The sequence below is a fragment of the Apodemus sylvaticus genome, chromosome 17, assembly GCF_947179515.1.
Source record: "Apodemus sylvaticus chromosome 17, mApoSyl1.1, whole genome shotgun sequence".
NCBI lineage: Eukaryota > Metazoa > Chordata > Mammalia > Rodentia > Muridae > Apodemus > Apodemus sylvaticus.
This window is the reverse complement of record NC_067488.1, coordinates 12,646,672-12,669,181: the sequence shown is the minus strand read 5'-3', so window position 1 is coordinate 12,669,181 and position 22,510 is coordinate 12,646,672. Positions and strand designations below refer to the sequence as shown.

The window sequence follows — 22,510 nt, the reverse complement described above, 5'->3', positions numbered from 1 at the left end:
CTAGATGATGTTTAGCATTCACACCTTTCAGCCTCAGTTTCTCCATCTGTACAGAAGTATTTCAGTAAGTGTCTATGTTGCTGATTGGGTGTAAAGATGCACTAAGTGAGCTAATGGTGGACACAAAAGTTAATTTTTTATAACATTTATGTATTTGTGTGTATGTAGGGGCATTGTGGGTGCTGTGGCATGTGTGGATGTCAGAGAAAAACTTGCAGGAGTCCTCTTCTGCCATGTGAGTCCAGGGACTGAACTCAACTGGGCTGGCTTGGCTATAAGCATCTTTACCTACTGAGTCATCTTTGATGTCAAGAAAAGGGACTTCTAAATTGAAAACATTGTCAAAATGTAGTTCTAATGCATTTTTTAAAAACCAGAGTATGGCAAGGTCTTAAAATTGGATTTCTAAATGGAGAAAATTTTCTTCTCCTGGTTGTCCTTTTGTAAAAAGAAAAGCTAGATGTGATGTAAAAGGTGGAGCCATTTTCCTGGGTATTGGATGTGTTTGCTCTTCTGTTGGCAGCAAGCCTTGTGTACCAGGATATTAATGAATAATTAAGAGGCTGTCCGGAAGAGGAGGGATTTTAAAGCTAAGTGTGTGTGATCCATTAGAAAAGAATTGTTCTAGGTATACAGGTCTAATGTGTGAGGAGACAGAAAAACAGAACTGAAATTGTCGGCTAATTCTGGAATAACAAGAGTCTATAAAGGAAAAGACAAACCAGTAAGCGTAGGTGCACTGTGAGGCTTTGAGAAGCTAAGGCTCGAATATGATAAGAAAGGCAGAGTGAGGCGGTCAGCCAGGAATGGCTTGGAGGTGTGGGATGGCATTTATGCTGATGGGTGGCTTCTGTGTTTGTGTGTGTGTGTGTGTGTGTGTGTGTGTGTGTGTGTGTGTGTCCTGCACTGGTGATATTCACAGGCTCAAAAGGGAGCTTAGTTCAAACACAGATACAGACTGCTGGACTGTTCAGAAAGGGCTCAGTGCTCAGAGATATGACCTCTCAGAAACTGAGGCTTGCGAGGGCAAAGAGAAAATGATTGTTTTCTTTTGGCTTTCCAATTTGGAGAAGGAGCAGAGAGTGCAGCATCAGGAGAAGGAGATTTCCAGGAGCCGGATTCCCCGGTTGATTCTGCGGCCCCATCTGCCTCAGCAGCAGCAGCAGCAGCAGAACAAGGTTTCCCCAGCCTCCGAGTCTCCCTTCTCGGAGGAAGAAAGTAGAGAGTTCAACCCCAGCAGCTCTGGACGCTCGGCAAGGACCATTAGCAGCAACAGCTTCTGCTCAGGTACACTAAGGCTGTGAGCCACCATGGCAGGAAAGATGTGGGCTCTCAGCTAGACAGACTTCTCCTAGCCCCAAGACACATACACTGACCCTTTCTGTCTGTTGTAAGCTACCAACAGTCTTCTGTGGTTCAGCCCAGTTAAATTCCTTACCATTTAGAATGTAAAATTCAATCTCTTTCTATAATTTTAAAGTGTTTGTTATTCTATTAAATCTAAAAATTATATTAGTTTGGGTTTCATACTAGCACTATCTATAATTCTAGGTCCTCTTGGTTATGAAATACCCCAAATAAACTAACTTCTAACAAAAGAAATAAAGATCAAGGAGAACTGCACTACAGGTCTGGCCCTGTAGGTGAAAACAGAGGCTTACTACCAGCCAGACCTGATTCCCAGGATGGGCCGGAATCCCAGACCTACACTTAGATGGTATGCGATCTTGATCAGGTTGCTTAAGTCTGGTGAACCTCAGTTGTTATAGCCATTAAATGGGACAATAAATACTGGTTGAGGATTCTTTATCTGAAATGCTAGGGAACCAAAATATTTGCAGTTTTAGGGTTTTCAAATTTTGGAGTAGTATTGATGTGCATGTGTGTATGTGTGTATATATGTTTATATGTATATACATATATAGTATATGTGTGTATGTATATATGTGTCTACATACACATGTATATACACATATGTATATACACACACATATATACACACATGTACACACATTTACACAAGAACACACATATACATATATACACATATTTTGGGATAAAGGCAAAATCTAAACAAAGAATTCATTAATGTTTCATATAAATACTTCCTAACAGATAGCCCAAGGTAATTTTTAATATGCCTATTTTTGTATGTAATCTGTTACATGACTTTTGATAATCATTTTTTCTACTCATCGACCATGCCTTTATGTCAGTGCTCAAAAGGTTCTACATATACAGCATTTGGGATTTGTTATTTGTATTATGGATACTGCACAGTACCTCTTTTGTAGAGTTTCTGAAAGACTCATTGGTATCATTTCCCTATGTGTTCCCCTAGTACAGAGGTGCAGTGTGGAGGTCTTTACTATCTGATGGCGCTTAATGTCACGAACTGTGGCTGTCTCTTCACCTTATAACTAAGAATTTTCTTTAAGGTCAGAAGCATCTTTTAAGGACACGGATCTCTTCAGAGTTCCTCAAACCTTACTGGTACCAGTGGACAACCCCTGTGGCACTGAAGCTTAACTTAAAAAGACATGTGGGTTCTTTGTTTCTTTTAAGAAAATTTAGGAATTTGGGTAAAATTTAAAGGACTGACTCTCTTATGTTATAAAGGATGTTTTAGAATGCACAAAGTTTTCAAATGGATTAAAAGAACACGTGTGAGATGGGTGAATGAATCCATTTGCTGTGACCAATGTTCCAACTTAGCAGCGCACAACATTCTTCTCCATTCAGAGCAGAAACAAGTGTTTAAAACAAGTGTCGTTTAAAACAAGTAAACTTCACTTACAGCATGCATTCACAACAGTTATATTTTAGCCTTAGATATGTAGGTGTCTACTGTGCAAATGTTTCTCCTCTGTGAAGCCTCAAAACTCTGCCTCATTCTGAAAACAGATATCACAGTGTTATACTCTGAAATGAATTTCCTTCCATTGGAATGAACAAATCTACTTAAAACTCACTCGTAGCTACTCAGTACTCTCCTGAGATGAGAGGAGGACTGGAAGCTACTGGACCCAGGGTTGCTTACTTTAACACCACTGCAGAGTTCAGAGTTCACTCTGAATGAGTGTGCATAGGGCATGACTTCCAGCTCTGTGTGTACGGCTGTGCTCCACACTTATTCCTGTTAGCCTTTTCACATACTAGCATTCTCTGTGAGTGACTTCAAGGTGAGTATTTGTCTGAAGATAAGTAGTTCCTTAAAATAACTAAATAGTTATATATAAATAGTTATATAGAACTATATATAGCTTTATATAACTGTATATATAGTTGTTTTATATATAGATTTATATATTGTATATATTCTGTACTGCATATATAAATAAATATATATAAATATAAATATATGTAAGTATATAAATATATAAGTATATATAGCTATATAGTTATATATAGTACAACTATAGTATATATGTACTATATAGTATATATACTATAAATATATATAGTTATATATAGTGTATAACTATATATATATAAAAGTATATGTGTTCAGTTATATCTTTATATGGTTATGTATATAAATACATACAGTTATTAATGGTTATATATATATATAGTTGTTTTGACCATATATACTTATATATAACTATGTATATCAAATATATATATATATTATAAAATATAAAGGCAAACAAATAAAACTGTTAATTTTGATTGAGTCAGTCTCTCCTAGACCCATTCCCAGAATCACCCCTTCTTCCCCAAAGACCTGTCTCTCATGAAGACCATAATAGTAGACATGAAGATCGAAAGGGGATATTGATTGTTCTGCCATTAACTAGCTGAGAATTGAATGGTAGACACATATAATTATGGGTGTCTACAAACCAGCCTTTCGATCCTTGGCCTTGTGCCTTGTCTCCAGACAGGGATTCCTTCCACTCCCTCTTCTCTCTCCAGCTTGCTGTGCTGGCAATTCCCCAAGGCTTGGGTCTGAGTCCTTCCTTCCGCTGTCTTACTTTCCTTTCCTGCAGGGCACTGATGAGCTCTACAAAGCCTCTGAGTGCTGCTCTGCCTAAAACTGGCAGCACAAGGCCTTTGGGGGATGTTAATGATGCTTTAGGAGGTCAGTCGGCTGGTGGAAAATAAATGGGTTTGGTTCTGTGGGGAACACTGGTGCTGCAGGCAGAGAGGCAGACAAGGTAAAACGTGTCCAGCCAGCAGGGGGAATAGCTGGTTTTAGCCTAGACACTGGAATACTGAGGCCATATTCTGGTCTCCTTAGTCAGAGCTGTTAAACCAGACAAGGAAAGACAAATGTTGACACAAGTTTAAAGCGGCCATTATCTGTCAAAATGAAACCCCCAGAACACATAACAGTAGTCAGCCACCAAAGCTTCCGACCTCGAGTGAACCTCTCTACATTAGTATTTGTTTGTTCACAGTTCTTATATTCAGTACTGCAAAGGGGCCATGGAGAGTTAAAAGAAATTCTAATATTAGGAACTGAAAATTTAGAGGAAGGCATTCCCTAAAACATCCTTCCTTAGGTTTAATTTGGAAATTATATTTCTTTTCTCTCCAAATTTGGTATCAAATTGCAAAGAACATTATTTGTTCTAAAATATTCAACTCTTGAAAGATAATAAATGTATAAGGTAGTAAATTTATACATTGCTAAAGTTACTGAATATAAAAAATCACCCCTTATTTTGATATACTGGCATTCTTATTGTTTGTATAAAACCAAATATTTTCGTAGTAGATGGTCCTTATTCTTTGATGAACTATTAGAACTCTCTTACTGCTTCCGGTACTACTGCTACGTGTTTCTGTGCTAATTTTGTTCATCGGTGAAATTAAAAGTCTGACACCATTTCCACAGTGACCTGCTCACCTTTACCTAGGGTCTCTTTTTCATCCCTGACTCTCCCACATCATGCCTTCCTTCCCCCCCGCCCTCCAGGGGGGCCTCGGAAAAGGAGCATTGAATGACTGGATTAGAATATGTAAATCTGTGTGTTGTGTATATCTAATTTTGGAGGGAGAGAGTTATGTGTGACATTTCGCCAATCACTTGGGGCATATCCCCAAAGAGCTTTTCTGAGTGGCTGCTTGTGGGCGGAGTCTCTGGAGGTGAGCCTGTGCTTGGCATTTCAACAGTATGTGAGTGTTTTCAGACGTGAGCCTCATCGCTAGAGCTGATCTAGAGAAGTTCTTGAATTTTTAGCTCTATGTAATTAACATACAAGAAGTACAGTTAATAATGTGATTATTATTCATATGTGTAATATGAATACAATGTCCGCTCTCATGTACCTCTATTCAGTGTCTGTTTCATTTAGAACATGGTTTGACATTGCATCACCATTTCTCTGCCCAGGCCATCTTCCTTGTTTCTAATGTACCCATAAGAAGTAGTGAAGCCCACAGTGGCAGTGTGTGTTTTGGGTATGTCATATACCTCTGGAAACTAGGGTCCTTTTGGGAGTGGTAGGAGGTAGTTTTATTTATTTATTTTAATTCTTTCTTTAAGTTCTTTTTTTTCTTTTTCTTTTTCTTTATTTTATTTTTATTTATTTTATTCTATATTTCTTTTTATTCTTTTTATTTGTGATAGTATAACATATGTCATCATTTACACTTTCCCTTTCCTCCCTACAAACCCTCCCATTCACCCCTCCTTGCTCTTTTTCAAATGCGTGGCCTTCCCCCCCACCCCCCACCCCCGTGGAGGGAGATGGTGAGGTATAGCTGTGGCTTTTTGTTTGATTGCAGTTTTGTTGTTGTTATTTTGGTGATTAATGCCCTGTTTGTCATTTTGTTATCACCCTGACCACCATTAGGAAAGCTGGTGATGTAGGGAAATGTGAGGAACAGCCATCAGTCACCTGCCACAGTTAGCAGCCTGCTGTGTGTTCCTCCTGGCTTAGCTGAGGCGGTAATTACCCCTCAGAATTGGAGGCAGATGGGCTGTGGAGGTTTAAGCTCGTTCTCCCTGGGGTGCCTTGTAAGCTTGACAGGTGGAACAGATATTGCATCTAGAACACTGGTTGTTTTACGAGAGACTAGTAATTTCTCAGAACTATCTCTGATGCGCACGTGGAGAGGAGATGCGTGACCAAGCCTGTGAGTTCTGTTAAAGAAAACATGTACCAAAGAGTCAAAATCAGACATGCTTTGGCATCTAACCTCAACTGAGGTGTGTGCAGAAAGTATTTGAGTTTTTACAGTGGATTTCTACAGAAATCTTTACCTGGTGCTGGCCTCAAGGTCATCGTTGTTGCTGTTTGTGGCAGAACAATTAAGGCCAATCATAACCTGACTAACCCTGCTGAGGTATGACAAAGCCTTCAGAAATTTGCCAGGCCCTGCCAAGTAGAAATATTTCTGCTTTGCTTTCGTCTGGCTTGAGGAAACTTAGCATCTGGATAGACTGAACCTTTGAACATGATGATTACAAGTGAAGAACCCACAATACCAAATTATACTAGCACTGAATGACTACCAACCTGCTATAAACTGAAAAACAAACACCCTAAGACCTGAGAATCACTCAAATGGGTCTGGGGCCTAGATACTATAGTACAATCTACATTTCAGCCACAGAAGTATATACCTAGTGGAATAGGTTATAAGTGTTGGGTATATAGGCAGTATTTCTTTGGACATGTTGTTACAGACCGTGAAGGATAAACTTTTTCCATTCAATTTTAAAAAGATCTTTAGCAATGGGAGCTGAAGAATGTATCCATACTGAAGGAGGTGAGACACATCTAAGAGTTAAAGACTGTCCCCAACCTGAAGAACCTGTACATTCTAAAGCCCTCACCAGCACATTGTTTATAAACTGCTCTAAAGCTTCACTTGTTTAAAAATGTAGACATTTGAGATCCCTCCTATACCTGTCATCCTGAACTTTGAAAGCTTGAGAATCTGCATTTTTACAGGATTACTGGGTCATTCTCATGCATGCCAAAGTCTCAGCCTCAAAAGTTTATAGTCTGTGTCATGTGGGTGGATGTAAGCACAGGTGGATGGTGATACACACAATCACACTATAAAATACACAAATATCAAAGATGGTAGAGCTGGTGATCACTGGCTATGTGGCAAAGAAATGCCTAAGTTTCCCCATGAACTACAGAGTCTGACTCTGTGTAAACAAGCCTCACATCCCCAGTCTTATCAATAATTTATATAATAATTTATATAATGGGTTTAAATTGTGCCAAGATGGTAGAAAAATAATGGTGAGGAGAAAGGATTTTCTTACTTTATTTTTTTTCTCTGAAAAATCTCTGGCTTTACTATCTGTCCCTAAATTGTTTGCGCTGTTTTCTTTCTTCGAGATGCTACAAGTCATTCGCATCCTGAAGAAAGAAAGTGTATGCAGCACACCTAGAGCAAAGCCTGGGAACTCCCATGGCTACCGTGAAAGAAGTCAAGGCAGAGAAATGGAGAGGCTGTGTATATTAGCAAACCCATCATTTTACGTGTTTCTGACAACTCAGATTTATCCCGTAGGCATTTATTAGATGCTTGCTACAGAGGAGGAGTTGTGCTAAGACAAAAATGGATGGGGCACAACAGGATTTAGAAAGACTATTCATCTTATCGCCTTAACTAGGATGGCTAAACAATACAGATCTTTGGATGGCATCCCACACTGTTCCCTTATCTTGCCCATTTAATGTCCCTGCCCCTTTTACCCATCTCCATACACACTCCTGGCCTGAATTTGAGCTTGTTTCTCCCACTTAAACTTTCAACACTGGCCTCTCACATTTCCTAAGTCCAAAGTTTCAAAGAAGTAGCATTAGTTAGCATGGTGCACTGAATAAACATAAACTTTGGCATCAGCAGAGCTCATGGAAAGCATGAAATGAGGTAGGAAGCAGCTTCGACTAGATTGGGAATAGCTTATGTGCTATGCAAAAGCTTGACGTGTGAGATTACGTGTCCATACAGGAACCAGAGCAATGACATTAACTGACAAAAGTCACCGGAGGGGACTTTAAAACTAGATGATACGTGTGATACATCTAGGAAAAGGTATACTTAGGCTGGAGTAGGAAGCCATGCCATGCACGGCAGAGCCTAGGTAATTTGCCAGTGTTTCACTTCTGTATTATTGAATAGGTCCCTGGCATACTCTATGCAGAAGCAGAATAGACCTCTGTGCTGTGCCCAATCCAGAAGCAGTTTATAGTCTGAGAACAGGAGAAGGGAAGAGAAGTATCACCAACTTGAGAAGGTCTATTGAGAAGGGGACCCAATTGTAGTCATCCTTGAAGTAAAACTCAGTGTCCACACTAATGCTTTGTCAACTGAAGCTGCCATTTCTGTGTTGGGGAACGCAGTGTCTCCAAACACCCACCGAAATAAACTCCATAAGCCAGTCACACTCACTGCTATGGGTAGCTGGTAGAGAGAGAAATTCTGAAAATGCTTCTCTCAGAAGATGACATGTAGCGGTGTAGATGCTAAGGAAGAGTTTGAGAAGCAGATAGTGGCATGACAGAAAGGGAAAGCAATGTATGTAAACACCCTTACATGTATGTATGTAAAAGTTCTTAAAGTGTTCAGCATATGGAGGGAACTGTGAAGGATACTGGCTTCCCTAAGCCCTCCTGCTCAGGCTGCACAAGCCTGTGCAAAGCCAGTCAGCGGCTCAAAGTACATGCCTCAAGTTGTTCAGCTCTGTATTTCCCAAGCTGACTTGACATCAGCTACCTCCATACTTTACCTTCAGGTGCTTTTATTCTGTGAGAAAATTCTGTCTCCAAGTTGCCAGATGGGAGACACCGAGAAGATCAAGTAGACACAGCTACTAGGCACTGTTGTGATCATAAAAAGCCAAAGAGGCATAAGAATATGTAGTGTGGGTGTGTGGGGGAAGGGCCCATGCCAAGGCATCCCTTCCCCCTGAGGGACCAGACCCATGACTGAATAGTATAGAGTAGAGTTTATTCAGGACATGGGGAGGGGAGGTAAAAGGGTAGTAGGCAGAGAAAGGCAGAGAGAAGGAGAGAGTAGAGAAGAAGAGGTAGGCCATGACCACATGGAGAGAGGGGGGGAAGGGAGGGAGGAAGGGAAGGGCCCAAGAGGACAAGAGAGGATAAGAGAATAGAGAGTAAGAGAGAGGAGGAGCAAGCAGTCCCTTTTATAGTGGGCCAGGCCTACCTGGCTGCTGCTGGGTAACTGTGAGGAGGAGCATACCTGGCTGTTGCCAGGTAACTGTACAGTAGAGTTTAGACAGAATCCTAACAGGCATGCTTCCGTCTATGGTGACTTTCCTGATTTTCAGGAAAACTAGTTGCGTCTAAGCTCCATTACTGTTCTACCGGCCTCTGTCTTATTTTGAAGGTGAAACCCAGCTCTACAGGAGGGAGTGCTCAGGCACTGGTGGATCAGCAACCTTGCCTGCGAGTCTCTTTAGGGTAGTTACCTTGTCTCCTAGAGAAGGCCAGCGCTTTATCTTTGCCAAGAACCCAAACCACTTGGCAGTGTATGCCTGGACTCAGTCTGAGGCTGGGATGCCACTCACCCATCCCAGCAGAGCCTACCTCCTTCCCGTTGGCCTGCTCCTGTGGATTTCTCTGGGTTCTTTCTCTTCAATAACTGACTGAATCATCCTGCCTTCTGCGTGGTTGCCTGTGTGGCTGGGATTCCCATGAAACACTAACTAGCCTGACTCTCAGAATTCTAGAAGGCTCGTGGATCTTCTAGATCTAGAGGGGTTGGGGGGATTCTAAAGTTCAGTTAAAGTATTTTAATTTAACTGAAAATTGATGAAAAGCATTCCCTATTAAGTGTGGAATGGTGTCTATGTAGATATGGTTTCATTTCTAAAGCTGATTTTGCTTTGCTTCTTGCCAGGGTGTGTTCGTTTGTCAGGTAACCATGTGCTATAGGAGAGGCACTATTCTAATCTCTGGGCTGGAGCAATAACAATGCTAGCGGGGCTCCGACAGGTGCATGCCACCCAACCCTTGCATCTGCCATCGCTTGTCAACATGCGGCAATCTCTTTGCACAATAGTCTAAGGTCTAAATAGGCTAAATAGTCTTTTATTGAAATCGTTCTGTTGATACACGTTTTGTATCTGAAGCTAACTTCCAAAAGTTGTGCTTTACAACTGTCAGGAATTAGACTACGTAGGGACCATGCTTCTTCCCTCATTCTCCTTTATCTTTTTCATCCTTTCTACGAGGTAAGCTGGATGTGTGCCTCAGTAGTAGAGGATCTGAGCAAGGCCTGACTTCTATCCGCCATCTCTAGCAGGGGTTAAGAGCACATGCTGCTCTTCCAGAGGCTCCAACACGGATTCCCAGCAACCACATCTATAACTCCAGCTCCATGACACATGCGCATCATTAAAAATAAAATAATCTTTAACAAAAAGTAAATATGATACATATCATATTACTTAAAACCATTATTTTTCCCAAATATTTGAAGTCTCAAATATTTTGAATGATGACCTATACAAAGAACAGTTCAGTTTTCCCCTTTTTCTTCTGTCTTATACCTGGCATTATTTTGACCAACACTGTCCTCAGATCGATGATATGAGAAGAAGTAGAAACCAGATGGAGGGTCAGTACATTGCTACAGCACAGTTTACTGTGATGCAGGCAACCCCATGAAAAGTTTAAAGCTTCTTAAATATTGAGCTCTAGAAGACTGAGACCTGCCTTCCTGATCTCTATCTCTCTTCTCTTCCTATTCTTCCATATATATTTTTTTAAGAAAAAAAAACCCAAGACATGAACAAGCCATGACCCAAGTAAATAAACTGACATTGTTAAAAAGAAAGAAATTCAGAAAGATCTGTTACTACCTAAAACAATGGTTCTCATCTTGTGAGTCCAGCCCCTCTAGGGTTGAGCTAAGCTTTCACAGGATTCTCCTAAGACTACTGGAAATTAACTCCTAAGACTACTGGAAAGATTAACATGACAATTCACCACAGTGATTTTATGGCTGGGGGGTCACCACAAGATGAGGAGCTGTGTTAAAGGGTTGAGCATTAGAAAGGTTGAGAACCACTGTCCTAAAACTTCTGTGACAGCTGGATTCAGCATTTCTCCTACCAAGCTCACCTGTACCTCCAGTTTTGTAATTTAAGCCCCTTCACTCCCAGAACATCTACATCTAGGTAAATGTATTCCTCTTACTATAGTAAATGTTTTGCCTTGATAGTTTCCCTTCAGAATCCTTTCCAGGGACAGGCTAAGCAACTTGAGTCTTGTGAGGGAAACCACCTCACCGGCCTCTCTTTCATACAATGCCCCTGGTTCACCAGCTGAGAAAATGAACAGAATTTTTCCAATCCAGGCCCCTGTCCTTCCCAGTACTTCACCCGTGGACTTTTAAGGGAGAACTCAGGGCTCCAAACTAGCCCAGAAATCCTGGGAATGTTCACTTGTGAGATGATTATTTTTGTCTCTAAGAAACAGGGGAAGCATCCATTAAATAATTATCCCAGTCTCCACTTGTCCTGGGAAACAGTGGTTCCATGACTGAGGGTGAGGTGCTCATCTGAGTTACTTAGGCAAGCCATGTCTATCAGCATTAAGAGAAGGCAGTCTCTCTAGCCCCACTTTTCTGCAGCTACTATCCAGTTCCTTAGCCTTTCTTCTCAGCAATGTGTCACCAGAACTCTTGTGACAACAATTTGCCATCAACTAGTGTGTGAGTGGCTCTCCTAGCAAGTCTTATTCTCCTTGCCTGCCACTGTTTCCCTTGGCCTCCCAGCGATGCTCCAGAGGCTGTCTTCCTCCTGGGCTTTGGTACCCCTCCCTCTTCAGTGGACCTCCTGCCTGCCAGGTCATTCCATAGGCACTCTATCTAATGTACCCCAGGGGATTTATGTAGCCTATCTTTATGTTCCTCTCCTGTGAAGTGTGGTCATCTTGAATCCATCCTTGGACTTCTTGCTCAGTCATGCATGCATGTATTTGTTCCACATCTCAAAACCATGTTGAATCCATTCCTCAATGTTACCACAGCAAAGTCAGAAATTTTAATTTCACGATTGACATACTCAGAAACTTGTTTTTCTTCATCCAGTACTGAACTGCCAGTACATCCCAACTGAAATTTAGGGGGAAATATGGAATATAACATTGTTTCTTTCTTATTTTCATTGTCATAAGTTAACCAGGGATAGGTCATAAGTACGTGTTTTCCATTATTTTTCTAAATGTATCTTAAATAAGTTTACTTTTCTAATTATTGTTTTAGCATTACGATCCCAATCAAGACCCTGCTGCTCCTCATCTATACAGCAGTTATGGCCTTTAGATGGGTATTTGCCTCTGACCTTTTATTCCTAAGGCAGGCAGGCAGCATACTTTTAGAGAACGCTGGCCTTGCCTATCTGGATTTAGACCACAGCTTTACCCCCTCACCATTTACAAGCTTGGGAAGGTGCTACTCTTGTACATGCCCAGGGATCCTGCTGATAATAGTGATTCTGAGAGGGACATAGGATTAATTTAGTAAAGATTTGTGTTAAGTGCTCAAAACAGTACTTAATGCTTACTATCAAGATGTGTTATCACCAACTAAGTCTTGTTCCTCATTAGCACAAACCAGACTTTTGTCACTTCATGCTTCATGTGTTGAGATACTTGAGATGAGTTTAACCACTCCTGCAGCAATGCGCATGCCTGGGCTTCAGCCTGCCTTAAACCACAGCACCATTCATTGTCCCCCATCACCTTCCTTCACTGTCCTTGAGGGGCCTTATCATTTATCGTCTCAGTTTTTGACACTTGTGATCACTTTACTTGGAGTTATTTTACCTACGTATTCTCTAAGAAGTTTCATTTTGTTCCTTCATCCTTCTTTTCCTTCTGTCCTTCCTTCCTTTCTTCCTTCTCTCTCCTTTCCTTTCCTTTTCTTTTTCCTTTTCTTTTTTCTTTTCTTTTCCTTTCTTTCTTGTTTCATTTTTCTTTTTTTCTTTTTATCTCCCCTGACCTCAACTCAAATGATCTCTTTAGGATCTTTCCATGGGAAGCTATCTAATGAGGCTCATCCCCATTACATAATGCCATCCAGTGTGGTTCATTAATAGTACATTACACTCCTAAGTACCTTCTTTACATATTTTCTAGCTTGCTTGTGTAATGTCTCTCCCCACTACCACAGTGTGAACTCTTTAAAAGGAAAGCTGTGAGTGCTGGTCATCATGGAGGCTTATAGCATACCTGGCATACTAGGAAATCAGGTCATTATCAGAGAGGATGGGACAGGGAGATGGCATTATTATTTCTCAACACCGAACACAAGATAATAATTATACTTTGTATTATTCCGAAGCAAAAATTGGCGTAGAGTATTATATATGTGTGAGTTATTACTATGAAATGATGCTAATCCTGGATGAATAAATAAAAGGTCTAGTAAAACATAGACTGCCAAAGTATGCTTTCTGCATAAATCACTCTGTGGGTGGAGACAGGAACACTGCCTTCACAGAAATATGGAAGCATTTCTTGCCTCAAATTTTTGTGGTCTGCTTATTTTGAGATGACTGCTTTCTGATAGATTTCTCTGTCTGTTTTTAATATGAACATTTTGAGAACTGCTGATGTTTCCTCTCAGAAGAGGCTTGGAAAGGAAAGGAAAGGAAAGGAAAGGAAAGGAAAGGAAAGGAAAGGAAAGGAAAGGAAAGGAAAGGAAAAACATGTATTTTCAGGATACATGTTTTCCATATAACTCTAAGTCAACTACTTCATCTCTGTAACTAGGAAATTCTCTTCTCAGAGCACTGGGTCCTATACAAAACAATTAAATCCTATAATTGTTAGAATTGTATGCTAGACATGAGCATGCTACTTTATTTCCTCACCTATGCCCTTCAGTGTACACTGTGTGGTTAGATTCCAGAGTCCATATTAGCCATGGTTTAAGCTTTGATATTTTATATGCATTTATCAAACTGTCCTCAAAAATGCAGTATTTGGAACAATTGTATTAGCAGCATCAGTTACATAGTATGTATTCAATAGCTGTTTGTTGAATGGATGTCAGTTGATGATTCTTTGTGAGAATAAAGCAAACTCCATATTACTCCATGTAGCGCTTCCTTATAATAGCAGTGATTCTCCTTTAACGTATGCAACTGAATCTGAGCAACATCCAAGCGTAACTGAATGTCCCAAGACATTTGGATACAAAAGCCATATTTTCTTCTGGCTGATGTTAAATCTAAATGTGTCTTCTGGAATTATTTAGTTCCAACATTTTGCAAAGCAAATGAGCTCTGAGATCATCTATATTCAAACAAAGGCCAGGAGGTTTAAAGATATACTTCTTATATTTGTCAGAGTATTTTATTTATGATTTCTGAGAGTTGGTGGAGGGGTGTTATTGTTGGTTTGGTCTGACTTATTTTTGATTTGGTTTGGTTTGGTTTTCTGAGACAGGTTTTCCCTGTGTAGCATTGCCTGCCTTGTAACTTAATCTATAGACCAGGTTGGCCTGAAATTTAAAGATTCACCTGCTTCTGCCTCTCAATTGCCTCTCAATAACTGTGCTACCACACCCACCTTTGAGAGCTGTAATGTTGTTAACTTATAACAATTCTGTGTAACTGGTACTAGGACATTTAAGTAAGGTGTGGCCATCATAGCTGCTATCAAGAGTGTTTGGTGACACTGGTTGCTAGGCATCCTTGTGAAATATCAGGAAATTTTATATTACACATTTACACACACATGTAAGCATTTTGGTGATACTAAGATTTTAGAAGTATAAATTTACTTGCCAAAATATTTATTTCTTTCAAATTTCTATGGAGACATATTAAAATGACCAATTTCCTAAAAATGTAATAAAATAATAGTTACTATCTAACCTTGTCACTGAACTTCGTAATGAATTCCAGATAGATTTAATAAAAATAAAAAATGAAACTATAGTCATCTAGAAAATAGTGTGGCTCTTTATTTAGTTGATCTTTAAATATAAAACAATATTCTAAGCATGTATAAAGGTTATCGAAAGATGCTGAGACTAGTGATGCATGGTCTTTAATCCCAGGTCTTGGGAAGCAGAGGCTGTGGATCTCTGTGAGTTTGAGGCCAGCCTGATCTACAAACCAAGTCCAAGACAGACAGGGCTCTGTTACACAGGGAAACATGATCTCAAAAAATTACTGAAAGAAAATACAAACGAACTTGGCAAAATAGGAAGTATTTGAATGTTCAAAAGATTATGAAGGTAAAAGTTAAAATAGTGAGTTAAAGCCATATATATCTAATGCTAAGTATATATGTATGTATGTATATATATATATATATATATATATATATATATATATATTCTTTAAGAAACTCTAAATATACAAATAGAAAAGACATGAGCAAGTCATGTACAGAAGGCCAACAATCCAATATTTGAAATACCTGAAGCTTTACTGACAAAAACATGCAAAATACAGCATCAAAGCATCATGTGTAATTATTAATGTAAGAAATCATAAGCAAAAGAATATTGTCAGGAACTCAGCAAGATACTTGAGAACAGAAACAAATTATTTCAAAGTTTAAACTGTAGTAATTCTATTAGACATACATTCTACCCACTAATCAGATTTGGCTGAAAATATATCTGTAAGATGTGAAAGCAATTTGAACAATAGTGACCAAAGCGGAAGCCTAAAATAAGCTATAAAATGAAAATGGCCTTTAAAAATCCATATCTTACCTATTTTGAATAGACTTAAAAATAATAAACTTAATAGAACTAAAAAATAAAAATAATGAAATATGATAATACTTTAAAAAATTAAATAGAGAGGCCTGGTGGCATGTTTTTTTATGGTTTTTTGTTTGGTTTTTTTTTGTTGTTGTTTTTTGTTTTTACCCCAGCATTAAGGACACAGAAGTACACAGATCTCTGGGAGTCTTCAAAGCCAGACTCGTCTACATGGAGAGTGTTTGGCCAAGCAGGACTAAGTAGTGAGAACCCGTTCCCCACACAATAAAAATAAACAAGAAATGAATTACATCAAAACTTTTAAAAGCATACTTAAAATTAGACTAGTACATTATTCTAAGCTCATTGCCAGTTTCATCCAGATTAAAATATGGTTGCTAATTTGTTGTGTCTATTGTGTTATTCATTTCGAAGCAAATCTCTATAGACATTTACTACAAGTCTCTATACCTGCTTCATTACCATTTATGAGTGCACGTAAACATTCTAGGATGTAATCACAGAACTATCTAAATCACTAATATAATTAATACAATGGCATGGAAATAACCCCAATTGTTTCAGAAGCATCTGTTTATTTCATCATGGTATCACATTTTGTGAAATACCAGTCAGAGGATATTTTCAACTTTGCTGAGCAGACCTCACCTTTGCTGCCGCCCTGATGCTATTGCTAGTAAGCCGCCCCACAGGGCTGGAAGTATTCCGATAACATTTTGTTTTTATAAGCGCTCAGAACTGGATTTGGCCTACAGACTGAAGTCGCCACTGGTTTAACTGTGTCTTGTGGAAAATGGACATTAGTTTTCACATGTTGACTGGCTGTAGGGACAGTTCTTTTATGTGTGGCAAGAACATTTCCTAGGGAGCCCTTCCTCTGGCTTTGCTTGAAGTGTGGCAGACCCTGTACTTGGCAGACAAGTGCCTATCCTTGAGGTACTTCCCCAGCCTCCTTGAATGTCTCAGGACTTCAGAGGATGTATACTGATTGTTAGCACCGTATTGGCAAGTTCAAGTGGGTACATTTGGGGAATGCCTGTTCTTACTATAAATTTTAGCTCTTTGTCTATGACTTCATTCCTTAAGCTTATTGCCTAACTCAATTATTTCATTGCGACTTACATAAAAGTAATTTTCTATTATTCTGCCTACTTTACTTAGCCAACATGCTCTTACACAGAAAAAAAAAAAAAAAAAAAAAAGACTTTCCAAAGGATTTTCAGATCCACTGAATGAAATACAACATATATTGCTTGCTTTTTGCAGTCAGCATATCTGATGATTCTTTCCTCATAATGGACAATTTTTGTTTGAGTCAGTGTCCATGTAGACCAAGCTGGGCTCAGACTTGCTGTGTAGGCTAATATGACCTTAACTTTCTGGTCCTCCTGCCTCCAACTTCTGAATGCTAAGACCACAGACTTTCACCCCGAGAATTGGTAGATCAAACCCAGGCCTTTGCATGTCCTAGATGCCCACTGAGCTACATCTTAGGCCTTAATGGGCAGTTTCCCACAGCATCCCTTCCAATGACTTCTAGAGTATCTGAGGGATGGAGAGGACCTTTCTCTGCTTATTTTCATTCTGTCTGTGTGAAAATCAATTCACAGATTTTTCTGTATAACGATTATCACTCGTTTCTAGTCTTTACTCTTTTTTCCTGCTCAAACCTCCCATCCTTGGCTAAAGGGGCTCTGTTTCGGTCTTGTTAATATTCTATAGCTCCTGTCTTGCTAAGCTATCAGACTTCAGTGAAAATGCTCCCTAGCATAGTAATAAGCTTCTCTATTAATGTTTATTCAAAATTTTATAAACAACAAGCAAATAAAGCATATTTGTTGCTACAGTTATGAATCTAATGAATAAAATAGACAAAGATTGTTCTTTTTTCCTGGGTAACAATTGCTATTTTTTATTATTTATTTACTAATCTTAAAATTGTTCAATTAAAGTTTTTAACATCAACAGATGGTTTTTTAAATTTTCTTTAATTTTGTAAATTCCCACAGCACATTTAAAATAAGATTAAAATTACTTTATAGAATACATAAGCATAATTTTTTATACTTGTAGGCAGTCATATAATTTTAACTATACTGAATGGTCTCAGAAGGCAAAATGATTCCCCCTACCCATCCTGACAATAGAACTGCAGTAGCCCCCAGTCTCCCCCAGCTATCTTCAGACTTTAAGGACTTTTTTCTCCCAGTCAACAATGTGGAAACTACTCTGTGTGTGTTTCTTCAGCAACTTCCAAAGGTTCCTGAAACTCTCAGTATTTTCCCCTGCTCTTAATTCCATATGGACAGATGCTAAACAACTTAACAATCACATTACTACCACCACCACCACTACCAACAACAACAACAACAACACCAGAAGTACGTCTGGCAATCCTCCTACCTTAGCCTTTGTTCGTTGGATTTTTGTTTGTTTGTTTAATTTGGTTTAGATTTTATTGAAACAAGGTATCTTGTCCTGGAACTCATTATGTAAAACAGGCTGGCCTTGAACTCATATCCACCTGCCTCTACCTCTATCTCCAGATTTCTAGGATTAAAGGCATGTGCCACCATATCTGGCCCCTGACTCAGCCTTCTAAATGCTCTAATTTTATGTATGTGACACCAAGATTGGTAGACCATTTATATATATATACATATATATGTGTGTGTATATATATATGTGTGTGTGTGTATATATATATATATATAAAACAAAATTTAAATAATTCTACTTCATTGTAGGTGGGGATCACTTAGATATAGTCTTCAGCAGGATTGTTTTTACCTAATTTCTACCAGTGGTCATCCTGAACCTCTCTAGTGGGAATTCAAATCATAGACCCCAGAAGAAAATTACCCCATATTTTTAAGTGAATCTCATTGTGTAAAGTAGTCCTGGTTCTTTAAAATATAGGAGCTATGCTTGTGAATTTTTATTGTCAACCTGATACAACCTAGAGTCATGTGAGAAAAGTGAGCCTAAACTGAAGGTTTCCTGAACCACATTGGTCTGGGATATTTTCTTGATTGCTAATCCATGTAGGAAGGCCCAACCAACTGTACCATCCCTAAGCAGACAGTGCCAGGTTGTATAAGACAGACAGCTGAACATGAGCCATCAAGTGAATCAGGAAGAAGTCTCCTTTTATATCTTCTGCTTGATTTCTTTTGCTGACTTCCTTCAATGATCCACTGACTTGGAAGGGTAAGCTAAAATAAACCCTTCCCTCCCCTAAGTTGTTATAGTTTTTATAAAGGACTCTAGAACAGGCATGCCTACTATAAGTCAAAGAAATGCAAACATTCAGTTGCATAATAATTGTGTGTGTGTGTTTTCAATTCCTCTCTGTACTGGCTAGTTTTGTGTGTCAACTTTACATAGGCTGGAGTTATCACAGAGAAAGGAGCTTTAGTTGGGGAAGTGCCTCCATGAGATACAGCTGTGGGGCATTTTCTCAATTAGTGATCAAGTGGGGAGGGCCCCTTGTGGGTGGTACCACCATTGGGCTGGTGCTCTTGGGTTCTATAAGAGAGCAAGCTGAGCAAGCCAGGGGAAACAAGCCAGTAAGAAACATCCCTCCATGGCCTCTGCATCAGCTCCTGCTTCCTGACCTGCTTGAGTTCCAGTCCTGACTTCCTTTAGTGATGAACTGCAACATGGAAGTGTCAGCTCAATAAACCCTTTCCTCCCCAACTTGCTTCTTGGTCATGATGTTTGTGCAGGAATAAAAACCCTGACTAAGACAAATTGGTACCAGCGTAGTGGGGTATTCCTGTGACAACCTGACCATGTTTTGAGGAGGACTGTGGAAGGACTTTGGAACTTTGAGCTAGAAAAGCCATTAGAATATTAAGAGCTCAGTGGAAAGTTCTGTAGGAGCTTGGAAGACAATGTTAAGAACAGTGCAAGAGATGGTGGCCTGGCTTGTGAAATTTCAGAGGGAAGATTAAAGACTCTTAGAGTGGCCATGTTTTGATTGTGAAGATTCTGTGGTTTTGGTTAGCTAGGGCTGAAGAATCAGCTGTGAGTAACAAGATACCAGAACCACTAATGTGTTACTGGGACTATTGATGCTGGTTAGCTAGAGCTAAGAAATTAGTGGTGATTAAAAAGAGACCAGCATCACTGAGATGAAATCTTTTTGGAAGTGTTTTCTGAGAGCACAGAGAGTATGTTCCAGAGATAGCCACAGTTGTATTTTGTGCTGTGGCTGGACTTGGTACTGTGTAAGAGTCACCCAGATGGTTTTGAAGGCATGAAGGGGTCATGAAGAGCAGCTGAGGCTCTTGGCACAGTGAGAGGCCACAGAAGGCCATTGGTGAAGTTGCAGCCCCAGTTGCAATTGATGGCCTAGGACTTGAAGAGATCATGCATAGGAGCAGAGGCTTGTCGCCATGATGAGAGCCTATGAGAGGCTATTGTTGAAGCCTAATTACAGTGGAAGATAGCAGTGTTTTGGAGATGCCAGTACCATGCGATGACCACCAAGAATAGCAGCAGCAGTGGAGCACAGGCAGCTGGAGCCTAGAAGACAATGTGTGTGCTACAAAGGGCAGAGCTGGAGAAGTGACCCAAGCCCTTGGAGGAGCCCAGAAGATCATGAGTTGGATCCCAGACACTGAACCATTGGAGTTTGAGTTTTGCTTTTGATTATGTCTGTGCCCTGATATGTTTCCCTCTTGAAGAAAGAAAGTGTTTTAGTGGAGCACACAGTTGAGAGACTTTGAATTTTTAAAAGACTTTGAATTTGAAAGATATTGGACATTTTAAGGTGATTGAACTTTTAATATGTAAAGACTGTGGGACTTTTAAAGTAATTTAGATCTTGGGGGTGAATAAGAAAGTAAGGGTTAAGGCTTAATAGTGATGTGTTTGTGTGTCAAGTTGACAAGGGGTCAATTGTACTGGCTAGTTTTGTGTGTCAACTTGACACAGGCTGGAGTTATCACAGAGAAAGGAGTTTCAGTTGGGGAAGTGCCTCTATGAGATCCAGCTGTAGGGCATTTTCTCAATTAGTGATCAAGTAGGGAGGGCCCCTTGTGGGTGGTACTACCTTTGGGCTGGTGCTCTTGGGTTCTATAAGAGAGCAAGCTGGGCAAGCCAGGGGAAGCAAGCCAGTAAGAAACATCCCTCCATGGCCTCTGCATCAGCTCCTGCTTCCTGACCTGCTTGAGTTCCAGTCCTGACTTCCTTTAGTGATGAACTGCAACATGGAAGTGTAAGCTCAATAAACCCTTTCCTCCCCAACTTGCTTCTTGGTCATGATGTTTGTGCAGGAATACAAACCCTGACGAAGACACTCTCCCTCCAGCAGAGCAACAATTGTCCACAGCCTCTTCCTGAAACCTCATCTTGACCTATCACAGGCATTCTATCAGCAACCTGAATCTGTAAGGATTTCTTCCATTTCCTGCCCAGAAATAGCTCCCTCATTTCTATTTTTTAGAAGTGTTTGCCATTAGTAATTTCTTCATACTAACATAATCAATAAATGTTCCATTTATAAATGCATGATTGTCAATTTATAGATTATACAGGCAAGTTTAGAAATCAGTAGCTGGGCAGTGGTGGCGCATGCCTGTGATCCCAGCACTTGGGAGGCAGAGGCAGATGGATTTCTGAGTTTGAGGCCAGCCTGGTCTACAGAGTGAGTTCCATGATAGCCAGGGATACACAGAGAAACCCTGTCTTGGAAAACAAAAAACAAAGCAGAACAAACAAACAAATGAAAAGAAGTCAGTAATAGTGGGAAACAGAAGGCTCACTCCAGTAAGTATAGTGGGCCCAATAACTGCATGTCTTCTTAAAAAAAGATTTATTCTAATTTAATGTGTACAAATGTTTTGCATATATATACATATATGTATATATAGGTATATGCATGTATATATGCATATATATATAATATATAACATATATATAGTATATACACATATCTACCATGTGCGTGCCTGGTACCCACAGAGATTAGAAGAAGGCATCAGATCCCCTGGACCTAGAGTTACAGACTATTATGAATTGTCATGTGGGTGCTAGGAATCGAACCTGGGTCCTGTCCAAGAGCAGCAACTGTTCTTAACCACTGAGCCACCTCTACATCCCCAAAACGTATGTCTCTTTAACGTATACTCCATCATAATGTCAGTTCACAATGGTAGGATTGAATATAAACCCAAAGATCATCAGCTTCCTTTGCTGTTCTCAGAATGTGACCGTAAGTGACAGCTGAGAGCATTTTGTACAGAATTTTGAAAGTGAGTGTTATCTTTGCCCAAACTGGTAAGAGTAGACAAATAGTCCCCAGGAGGACTTGAAAGGACAACCTTTCCTTCAGGGCTGCGCAGAGGAAATCCCTGAGGTACTACGGGTGACCAGGTGATTCTCTGGCACATGAAGTTCACAGTCTCCCCTTACCATAGCAAAAATGACAGATCTGTTCTCTCGCTGTTACATTCCTTTGTTGGTGTTGGTTCCACGAGAAAATTCAGACAACTAGCGCGGGCCGCTGTGAGCACGTGTTGATCTTTTGCATGTTTGTTTGCATTTACTTCTCAGTGACAAAATGTGCAAATGCGGCGATATACACAAATTCCCTTTGGCTTCTTTGTAAATCGAAATAGGTTGCAGAGTGGACTCAATAAAGGTGAGCCCCTTCAGTGCCAAAATTTGGTACGTTATTTGTTAAGAAAACCCCTCCGATGGCTATGGTTTCCCCAACCGCAGTAGACCTTGTTGGGTGCCAGAGGCTTCGTATGCCCTGGATTGCTCCCTACCTGCCCTTGGGGATTGGAGGAGAGGTGGCACAGAGTCA

General features: G+C 39.9%; 1 protein-coding gene across 1 annotated transcript in view; it reads left to right on the top strand.

The window, feature by feature from the left end:
• Window positions 1–22,510, top strand: part of Sybu (syntabulin) — a 67,632-nt gene that overhangs the window by 981 nt on the left and 44,141 nt on the right. The window contains exon 2 of the mRNA XM_052161467.1: window positions 1,071–1,287. Coding sequence (XP_052017427.1) covers window positions 1,071–1,287 — 217 coding nt within the window. The remainder of the gene's footprint in view (window positions 1–1,070; window positions 1,288–22,510) is intronic.